The 10,920-nt window shown below is 44.9% G+C and overlaps 2 protein-coding genes across 2 annotated transcripts; both read right to left on the bottom strand.

Annotated features, from left to right (window-relative positions):
* Window positions 1–2,115: 2,115 nt before the first annotated feature.
* Window positions 2,116–8,175, bottom strand: LOC148784448 (uncharacterized). The gene is made up of 3 exons (XM_088876837.1): window positions 7,205–8,175; window positions 6,257–7,037; window positions 2,116–2,649 (listed from the first exon to the last, which is right to left on the bottom strand). The coding sequence occupies exons 1-3, from the start codon at window positions 8,173–8,175 to the stop codon at window positions 2,116–2,118; spliced, it is 2,286 nt and encodes a 761-aa protein (XP_088732963.1).
* Window positions 8,176–8,651: 476 nt separating this feature from the next.
* On the bottom strand, window positions 8,652–9,353 carry LOC148784447 (uncharacterized protein At4g02000-like). The gene has a single exon (XM_088876836.1). It carries the CDS (start codon window positions 9,351–9,353, stop codon window positions 8,652–8,654), a length of 702 nt encoding a protein of 233 aa, XP_088732962.1.
* Between the last annotated feature and the right edge of the window lie 1,567 nt (window positions 9,354–10,920).

Genomic DNA, 10,920 nt, shown 5'->3' with positions numbered 1-10,920 from the left:
CTAGTGTGAAGCGGAATGTTCCCAATAAACAAGGGAACTGGCGTCAATTCTTTCCCCAGGTTGCTGTTTTTTTTCCCCATAAAATTAGTGATGTCAGCCCTAGCATCATGGATGACATCAGCCCTAGCATCATGGATGACCTCAGCCCTAGCATCAGGAATGACATCAGCCCTAGCATCGTGGATGACCTCAGCCCTAGCATCATGCATGACATCAGCCCTAATAGGGCTTATGTCAGCCGCCCTCTCATCCACCTCACCTACCTTGCCACCCACTTCCGCCGCCACATCAGCTCCGGCCACTACACCGATCGCCGAGAAAGTCACCGGCCGTTCACCAACACGCTGGGAAAACACGCAAGGAGATCCAGCCGCTACAGAAAAGTTCGCAGCAACCTTCCGACCGCCGGCACTCATCGGTCCTCCAGAAATACCTCCGTTTCCGCCCGTCTCCGACGAAGAATCGCAAACAGCTGCCGCTGTCGGGAGTTGAACCTTTGCAGCCGTCTCACCTCCATTTCCGACCGCCGTTTGCCCAGCAATGTGAGGGAGAAGGCAACGCCTGGCCTTGAGAAGTTTCCCGATCACTGGTCGCTCTTGCCCGCGCGCCACCATTGGCGTTGCAGACCGATTTCCGCCGTCTCCAAAGCGTGAATTCCATCGGATTTGAAGGTCGCGCAAGGCAGCCATGGAAGCATCATCGCCCTGGTCAATAACCCGGTTGGCAAGCTTCAAGAATTCGTCCAGATTGAAGGAGGAGGAAGACGGTCCGCCATGGTCGAACTTCGAGCTCGCGCCGCCTCCAACCTCCAGATCTGCAGTTGCGGTTTCAGCTCCCATTTCCCCTCCTTTCGTCGTCGACAGCCCATCTTCGCCCATGGAGACCCTTGGACTACCCTCAGCGGGCGGCAAGACGACATTTTCAGCCGGAACCGAGAGACCCATCTCTTCTTCTTCTCCATCGCGTGCAGCTCGATTTCTCGAATCTCGTCCATGGCCGTCCTTCTTCCACCGACCATTCACTGTTCCGTCAGTCTCGCCGTCGACCAGAGCCTTGCCGTCCCCGTCGCCGGCCGGAAGTGAGGAAGATGAAGCATTAGTATGTGAAAAATTAGAGAGAGAATTTTTTCTTGGGTCCATTTTTTTTATCTTCATACATTGGGGATGCATTATTGAAAGCTTGGGCTATTTTGTCATCAATTACTGAGTTCCCATATTCATGTAATGGAATGTTGCCAATAAACAACCCCGTCGGAGCACGATTCGCAAGCGAAGGAATCATTTTTTTCAAGCCATTTCGCAGGCTGACGTTAGCAGAGTCAGCAGTGACATCAGCAGTCAACAGGTCAACAGCTGCTGCAGGAGTGACGTCAGCGCTGACGTCATGGTATTCCACATCATCTACCACGCGGTTTGCCAACTCAGCCCCGACCTGGATTGGTTTAGACACTTCACCATCCCGTGTAAGTCGCCGGAGCATCTCCATTGGAAACACCAGACACCGGCGGGAGCAGTGGAGCGTCTGTTCCGGCGTGAAAACCAGTATCCGGCGACTCGAAAACCTGCTTTGCAATGCAGGGTTGTTCCCCAGGTTTTCCAATGAAACAGAGGTGTTTCTCGACGGCAAAAGGCACCTCCAAGGTTGGTGAACGGCAGTTGCTCGTGGCGGCGCACCACCCATCTTGGAATGAATCCACGACTGCGTCGGTTTCACTCGAAAACGCCTCATCCACTTGGTTTTCAGATCTAATAACGCCTTCACAGCCTTCTCATCGCCTTTATCGATTACAGTGTGAGCCAACCCTAGGAATTCCTCGAGCTTGAATGGTTCATCCTCGCATCCGCCATTGTTAGGTGAAGGTCCATGAAACCCTAGTTTTTGCGGCGCTTCGAGTGACATCGATTCTACGGACAAGATCCCATCTTTCACATTCCTTGACATACCTGTCATCTTCACAGACCCTTCGTTTCCATTGTTGGCCGGAAAAGCGCGATTTTCCTTCATGTTTTCTCTGCGCAGCCCTTCGTCTTCTCGAAACCCTAAAAATGGCGATTCAGATTCCCGACGTAGTTTTCGACCCCAAATTATAACTAATCACCAGTGATTCGTCATTGTTTATCGATTCTTGTAGATTAAACGGTGGAATCCGCACACCCCACAACTGGCGCTAGGGTTTGCGCCGCTAAACCCTAATGGAGGACCGCGCTCAAGATCTCCATCTGAATCGATCAAGATTGATTCTTTTCTCAACAATCCTTCATCTCCAACCTTTGCAAAGCCGGTAGAACGTTCATCAGTCTCCAGAAATTCCGGCGACTTTACAAGTACGTCCGGCGACTTTTCGGTTTCTGCGTAAAACCGCACCTCTCGTCCCCGCGGCTGCTCGATTTCATCAATCTCTGGTGGTTCCAAGGGCGCAGCAAGCCCTAGCAATTGCGGCGCCGAAACAGCCGCCTTTTCCAAGTCCAAGGGCGCAGCAAACCCTAGCAATTGCGGCGCCGTACCAGCCGACTTCTCCATGTCCAAGGGCGCAGCAAACCCTAGCAATTGCGGCGCCGAAACAGCCGCCTTTTCCATGTCGAAGCCTTCTCTTTTCCCATGCGCAATTAATGTTGATGTCTCCCCAACCGTCAGTTCCCATTCGTTCGCCTGAAAGTCCCCGGTGAAAGGCGCGGATTAAATTTCCCTATCGTCGTCAACCTCTAAACACCGCGAGTTTTTCCCAGTTTTTCTACGGCAGCCATCCTCATCTCGCTGTTCACTCTCCTCCTCGACGTCCTCTTCGCCGACCGGCGTTTACTCACCATCTCCAGCCAAGTGTATGGTTCCAATGGCATGTGTGTGTGTTTTTCGCGGTGCATTAGTGCGTGTGAGCTTAGAGAGAGAATTTTTCGAGAGAGAATTTTTAGGGCACACAAATTTGGCACACAAATCTTACTATAATTAGCAAATTTGGCACACAAATTTTTTGGCCTAGACCAACGTTTGGGTCAAGTTTCATCGGATTCTAAGAACGTTAAAAATTTCGCTGTTTGGCACTGTTTTATTAAAGCAAGTTCGTTTCCCTTTTATACAAACTTGTAATTATTACTACGCTTAGCAAATTTACCACACAAATTCTTGGGTCTAGACCAACATTTTGGTCAACTTTTGCCGAATTCTGACAACGTTCAAAATTTAGCTGTTTTGCACCTTTTTAGCAGAGCAAGTTTGCTTTCCCTTTGACTAACGTTTGGCTCAAGTTTCGTCGAATTCTGTGAACGTTCAAAATTTAGATGTTTTGCACGGTTTTGTTAAATCAAGTTTGATTCCATTTTACACAAATTTGTAGTTATTATTACACTTAGAAAATTTGGCGCACAAATTCTTGGGCCTAGACCAACGTTTGGGTCAAGTTTCATCGGATTCTTAGAACGTTCAAAATTTAGCTGATTTGCACGGTTTTATTAAAGCAAAGTTTGTTTCCCTTTTATACAAACTTGGAGTTATTATTACGTTTTTCAAATTTACCACACAAATTCTTGGGTCTAGACCAACATTTGGGTCAAGTTTCGTCGAATTCTGAAAACATTCAAAATTTAGCTGTTTTGCACGGTTTTATTAAACTAAAGTTTGTTTCCCTTTTATACAAACTTGAAGTTATTATTAGCTTTTCAAATTTACCATATAAATTCTTGGATCTAGACTAACATTTAGGTCAAGTATCGTCGAATTCTGAAAACATACAAAATTTAGCTATTTTACACGGTTTTATTAAAGCAAGTTTGATTCCCTCTTATACAAACTTGTAGTTATTATTACCCTTAGCAAATTTGGCACACAAATTTTTTGGCCTAGACCAAGAGTTTGGGTCAAGTTTCGTCGGATTCTAAGAACATTAAAAATTTTTCAGTTTGGCACTATTTTACTAAAGCAAGTTCGTTTCCCTTTTATAAAAACTTGTAGTTATTATTAAGCTTAGCATATTTACCACACAAATTCTTGGGTCTAGACCAACATTTTGGTCAAGTTTCGCCGAATTCTGACAACGTTCAAAATTTAGCTGTTTTGCACGGTTTTGGCAAACCAAGTTGGCTTTCCCTTTGGCCAACGTTTGGGTCAAGTTTCGTCGAATTCTGAGAACGTTCAAAATTTAACTGTTTTGCACGGTTTTGTTAAAGCATGTTTGTTTTTCTTTTATACAAACTTGTAGTTATTATTATGCTTGGCAAATTTGGCACAAAAATTCTTGGGTCTAGACCAACGTTTGGGTCAGGTTTTGTCGAATTTTGAGAACTTTCCAAATTTAGCTATTTTGCACGGTTTTATTGGAGCAAAGTTTGTGTCCCTTTCATACAAACTTGGAATTATTATTACGCTTATCAAATTTACCACACAAATTCTTGGGTCTAGACCAACGTTTCGATCAAGTTTCGTCGAATTTTGAGAAAATTAAAAATTTAGCTGTTTTGCACAGTTTTATTAAAGCAAAGTTTGTTTCTCTTTTATACAAACTTGTAGTTATTTTTACGTTTAGCAAATTCTACCACACAAATTCTTGGGTCTAGACCAACGTTTGGGTCAAGTTTCATCGAATTCTGAGAACGTTCAAAATTTAGTTGTTTTGTACGGTTTTATTAAAGCAAGTTTGATTCCCTTTTATACAAACTTGTAGTTATTATGACACTTAGCAAATTTGGCAAACAAATTCTTTGGTCTAGACCAACGTTTGGGTCAAGTTTCGATGAATTCTGAGAACGTTCAAAATTTGGCTGACTCGCACGATTTTATTAAAGCAAAGTTTGTTTCCCTTTTATACAAACTTGAAGTTATTATTACGCTTTTTAAATTTACCACACAAATTCTGGGGTCTAGACCAACGTTTGGGTCAAGTTTCGTCGAATTCTGAGAAGGTTCGAATTTAGCTGTTTTGCACGGTTTTGTTAAAGCAAGTTTGATTCCCTCTTATACAAACTTGTAGTTATTTTTTTTTTTCGGTAATGGTAAATTTCATTAATGAAAGTTATGGTACAGTACAACAATTAATTGGGTAGTCCCTCGACAGGCCAAGGGATACGCCATAGTCTATAAAGAGCACATGTACTAATCGAACTGAAAAGATTAAGGCTCAAAATCCTCTGCCTAACATCGTCAATAATATGAGAAGCCAATACATTAGGCGGGTGTTCACTTTGCTGGAACCGTCTGGAGTTTCTTTTTCGCCACAAATGGTAAACCAATGACCCAAGTAACGCTCGGTATGCTGCATTGATGATATGCTTCCCTCTCCATTTTTTTACTGCCCATTCCACATCCATTGCCCATGTGCGATTGGGCCAATCGAATCGAATTATTTTCCGTATGGCTATAAGGCATCTTCTGCTAAATCGGCATCGGAAGAATAAGTGATTATGTGTCTCAGTTGTTTCTTCATCACATAGAACACACCCTCCAATGTGTGTGAGCCAGGGTTTGTCTGTCGTTGGTAGTTTTTCCTGAATAGCCATCCATAGGATAAAACAATGTCGTGGGATCTTTAGCGAACCCGAAAGTTGTGAAGTCCAACCTACTTTCGGTCCGGGCGGGCAGATAAGTCTGTATAGGGCTTGGGCTGTGGGTCGGCCATCCGGGAAACGCCAAATGATTCTATCATCTCCACCATGGATCTGGGGTAGTGTATAAATAATCTGAAGGCATTCCAAATCCGTTATGAGGGGCCAGTGCCATTGGCCCTCATCAATAACCGTATTGAGCTTGGTAGATTCATCAAGCCCAAGTAAACTCGGTCCTCATGGAAATCGAGAAATCAGGGGGCCAAGCTGATGCCATGGATCCTTCCAAAGATAGAAGGTCGTCCCATCTCCAATACGACACTCCACCATTGGTTGGATAAGGCTGCGTAGACGAAGCAGCTTTCTCCAACCCCACGATCCACCCTTCTCGTCAACAGTCCAAATGGAATTATTTTGTAGTCGTCCGAGCTGTAGCCACTCAACCCAAATAGACGTTCGGTCACATCTAATGACATCACACAACTTCTTAGTCATCAGTGCTCGGTTAAGTGCATCAATATCTTTTATTCCTAGGCCTCCTTCTCCAATCGGTTTGCAAACATCCTTCCACGCAACTTTGGCATAACCCATCATTGAGGTGCCTTTCCATAGGAATCTTCGAAAGCGTTTCTCTACTTCCTTAATGATCTGATCACCTTCGGTAGAATGAATGCAGAAGCCCAATAAATGCTCAATGCTGAAAGTACAGATTTAATGATTTGTACCTGCCCAGCATATGATAACGACATACCCTCCCATCCCGCAATACGTGCATCAATTTTGGACAGAAGTGGCTGACAGTCTGATATAGTCAATCTAGATGAGATTAAAGGAAGGCCTAAGTACCTCATCGGGAGATGTCCCTCCTGAAATCCCAAGAGCGATAGCAACTGATCTTTCCTTTCATGTGCAGACCGGGATATAATAATGTGACTCTTTTGAATATTCAACCGAAGGCCCGACCATTCAGCAAATTGGTCCAGTCCCACCTTAAGGACTCTAACCGAGTCCAAATCAGCTCTACAGAATAGCAGGAGATCATTCGCGAATCCCAATTGGAATACTCTTGCTAGCTCACACTTCCAGTGATATGTGAATTGCATATCCTGCTCAATTAATTGCAGAAAACCAATATGCAGAACTTCCATAACAAGCACAAACAGGAATGGGGATAAAGGATCTCCCTGACGTAGACCTCTCGCTCCATCAAAGAACCCATGTGGATTTCCATTAAGACCAACCAAAAAAGAGGTCGTCGAGATGCATTCCTCAATCCACCTTATGAAGGTTGGTGGAAACCCAAATAGTTGCAAAGTCGCCACAAGGAAATCCCATTCAACCGTGTCATAGGCCTTCCTAATGTCCACTTTAAGAGCGCATCTAGGGGGAAGTCGCGTCTGATTATATCCCGTGAACAGTTCCTGAGCAAGCAGAATGTTGTCTCCAATACTGCGTCCCGGGATAAATGCTGCCTGACTCGGATTGATTAACTTGTCCAGCACCACACTCAATCATTGGACAAGTAATTTAGCAATGATCTTATATAAAACATTGCAGCATGATATAGGTCTAAAATCACCAACAGTCATAGGATTATGTACCTTTGGGATTAAAGCCAATAATGTAGAGTTAACTTGCTTAAGAAGTTTCCCCGTGGTGAAGAAATTCAGTACCGCCCCTGTAACCTCAGTCCCCACCACTGGCCAGGCTGCTTTAAAGAATCCAGATGAGTGGAGTCAGGGCCCGGAGCCTTGTCCTCAGAAATGTCGAACACGGCATTCTTCACATCTTCCGGTGTAAAAGGTAAACATAAATGGCTTGCCTCCTCATTGGTAATTATATGCCTCGCCCAAGGTCTGAGATAGTTAATATCCACCAATATTTGACGTCTGTTACCTCCTAAGAGGTTTTGATAATAGGATACAAACTCATGTATAACCTCCTCCAGTTCTATGTGAGTGCTTCCATTTTCATCATTGATCTGCAAGATCCTCCTCCCCGCCCTTCTTTGAGCGATCTTGCGGAAGAAAACCCTGGAACATTGGTCACCCCCCTTCATCCACTGCATCTTAGCTCTTTGCTGTAGCATAATTTGCTCTGTCTTGACTGCTTTAGCATACACAAAACGACAGCAGTGTTCAAGGTAGAGGAATAATTCATTTTGTCTGTCCGAGCTCACCAAGTTTTGCGCCTCTTCGAGAAATCCCTTCGCCAATTGGACGTTATGGGACAAATCCCCTTTATTCCTCCTCTGTTGTCTGAAGACCGGTTTTAGGGCTTTAAGTTTACGTGTCACCGCATACATAGGCACGCCAATCACCTCTTGTTGCCAAATATTCTGGACACTGGGGATAAACTCAGGCGATAGGGTTAGGTAATTATCGAACCGAAACATACCTCTATTATTATGATGCTGTGAATCCCCAAATAAGACCAACGGCGAGTGGTCCGAAGTACGGGGTGTAAGGCTATGATATGATGAAGTAGGAAACCGTGCGAGCCAGCGATCATTGTTGAGTATCCTATCCAATCGTTTGCTTAGGCTCCTCGTAGACATGCTGCAATTGTGCCAAGTATACCATTCACCTTGCATAGGCATTGGCAACAATCCAGCTTCCTGAATACAATTGTTGAAATCTTCCATAGCAATCCTTATATCTCCCGAGATACCACACACCTCATTAATATCGCGGACTGCATTGAAATCCCCTCCCACCAGCCATGGAACGTCCCTGCACTGTGGGGCAAGGGTTTGTAGAGAATTCCATAGGGCCCGTCGACCAATCACTTCAGAAGCACCATAAACAACAGTAATGATAACAATTTCACTGTCAGCCCTATTCGTGACACAACAATGTATGTATTGTTCACCCAAATCAAGAATATGAACATCAATAGCATTATCCTCCCATGCAAGCCATATACGGTTTCCCACATTTGCATAGTCAACAAACCATTTCCATTGAGGTAACAGAAAAGATTGAATATGCATCACATTATTAATACGAACGCGAGTTTCAAGAATGCCCAAGAAGTGTAACCTGTATTCCGAGACGAGATCCTTTAATGCGAGCTGATGGTCTCGTTTATTCAGCCCACGTACATTCCAGACGGCAATATTCAGCATGGGTCATATCCTATGGGGCTGCGTGTATTAGGACCCCCAGATTGCTCATCTGTATCGTCAATAAGATGTAGAGCTTCAAACGCATTATAAATGACCACTTCCTTACCCCGATTATCCTGTCTGGTGGTAGCAGGGTTATCACCATCCTTCATTCCATCAAACACCGCACAGTCCTGACGCGGTTTCTGTACCCTAACGTGTTCGGTCGTGACCCGGGCGGCGAAAGGTTTTGGTACATACACAGCCACCGGTGGTTTTGTTGTTTTCTTGGGTTTAGTAAGTGGACATTCCTTAGTCGAGTGCCCAAATGTCATACAATCCAAGCATTTTGGTGGGAGCCATTCGTATTCGACATCCACTTTGCATGGTGTCTCCCCGCCATCTTCATCTGGAGTCATGATGATGACATGATTTGGTAAATTTTGTGAGACATCCACCATCACGCATACTCGAGCGAAGTCCAGTCTCGTGCATGCTCTGGTTATCGCATCCGGATAAAGTGGCTTTCCCACTCCACTCGCAACAGTACTCAATCCATCTGTTGTCCAAAATTCCATCGGAAGGTGCCTCAGCTTGATCCAAACGGGCGCTTGTGTATGTTTCAGTTTCCTCATGGCCATCCCTGGTTCCCATTTATAGAGAACTATTGGTTGTCCTTGAAATAGCCACGGTCCCCCGTTGATCACCTCCTCCATGTCAATTACTGATTTGAATTGAAAGAAAAAGAATCCATTAGCTGTAGCACTGACCTCACGAAGTGCCGGCCACACCGAATGAGCATATTCTTTTAAGTGGTGGTAGTATGGTCGCTTCCCAAGAAAATATCCAACTGCCGTTGATTTCCATCATTTTGAACCATCACGAACGATGTCCAAAGATGGCCGAACCACAACCTCTCCATTTTGCCTCATCGGTTCGACATATGAAAGTGTTTTCCGGGATGAGTTATTGAACGCACGTGCAATTTTATCATCGCCAAAACAATCATCCAAAGTTGTTTGAAGCGGAATATTCCCAACAAAAATGCCCGTATGTGAATTAGCAACCTTACCGTTTCGAAAATTGTTGGAAGTGTAGGAATCCATTACTGTAGCAGCCGGAACTGTAGCAGTAGTTGTAGCTGTTATTGTAGCCGGCACTGTAGCAGGAACTGTAGCAGCCGGAAAAAATCTATAGTCTCTCCCACAGCCTGTTCTTCATCTGCAGGTGTGTCCATCGTCGGTTGATCGTGTACAGTGGCCGGCCGAATAAATTCCGGCGCCTTCTCAACAGCACGAACGCAGCGAACAGCCCTCGGGTGATCAGCCGCCGATTTCAAGCTTCGGATTTCCATCGACTGTTGCTTCGTCCTAAGACGTTGTCGGAAGGTCTGTCTGAAGTCGCGGGCAAGAGGATTCGAATCGACAGAAGTATCAGTCGCCGGCAGCCTAGTCTGTTCAACTTCCAACCACGACCGTTCGCATCCAAATCGCGCCACCCATCTCCGTTTGAGTTCCACTAGCGCTTCCATGGACTGAGCGTCTCCTTTGTCGATCACCTTGTTCGCTAAGTGAAGAAACTCGTCGATATTAAATCGTTCCTTCGCTGAAAATTTTGAGTTCTCATCAATGGCGTCTCCAATGGCGGTGCCAAACCCTAATTTTAAACCAGACGATTCAGGCTGCAAGTTTCCATCTTTTTCATATGTTTGGGCTCCATTCATCTCCATGAAGGTCTGATTGCCATTAGATTCGAAAAAAGCTTCGTCCGTTGCTGGCTGGAGTTCGCGGGACCCTTCGTATTCCGCGGCCGTAGGCGGCTGTTCACCTTCGAAACCCACCAGGGCAGTCTCCACGTTCTGCCCGTCGACGTCCACCAACTCTCCGACGTCCGTTTCCTCGTCGCCGGCGTCTTCACCGGCCGGTGTTGATGAAGATGTGGAATTAGGGTTGCATGTGTGTGAATTGGGTGTGCTAGTGTGTGAGAGAGAAAACGTAGAGAGAGAATTTTTTTTGTCCATCTTTTTCCCTTTTATACTAACTTTTGTAGTTATTATTACCCTTAGCAAATTTGGCACACAATTTTTTTGGCCTAGACCAACGTTTGGGTCAAGTTTCGTCGAATTCTAAGAACGTTAAAAATTTCGCTGTTTGGCACTGTTTTATTAAAGCAAGTTCGTTTCCCTTTTATACAAACTTGTAGTTATTATTACGCTTAGCAAATTTACCACACAAATTCTTGGGTCTAGACCAACATTTTGGTCAAGTTTTGCCGAATTCTGAT

Source organism: Sesamum indicum, linkage group LG13, assembly GCF_026168435.1.
Source record: "Sesamum indicum cultivar Baizhima isolate 11 linkage group LG13, ASM2616843v1, whole genome shotgun sequence".
Lineage (NCBI taxonomy): Eukaryota > Viridiplantae > Streptophyta > Magnoliopsida > Lamiales > Pedaliaceae > Sesamum > Sesamum indicum.
Note: the sequence above shows the minus strand (reverse complement) of the source record. Positions and strands in the feature narration are given on the sequence as shown.

Coding starts and splice junctions, on each gene's coding strand:
- LOC148784448 (XM_088876837.1), bottom strand. CDS start 8,175: ATGGAAGATTTCAACAATTGTATTCAGGAAGCTGGATTGTTGCCAATG. Junction 7,038..7,204: donor GGACTGAGGTTACAGGGGCG/GTACTGAATTTC, acceptor CCAATGATTGAG/TGTGGTGCTGGACAAGTTAA. Junction 2,650..6,256: donor CGTTATCATATGCTGGGCAG/GTACAAATCATT, acceptor GGGGACTTTCAG/GCGAACGAATGGGAACTGAC.
- LOC148784447 (XM_088876836.1), bottom strand. CDS start 9,353: ATGGAGGAGGTGATCAACGGGGGACCGTGGCTATTTCAAGGACAACCA.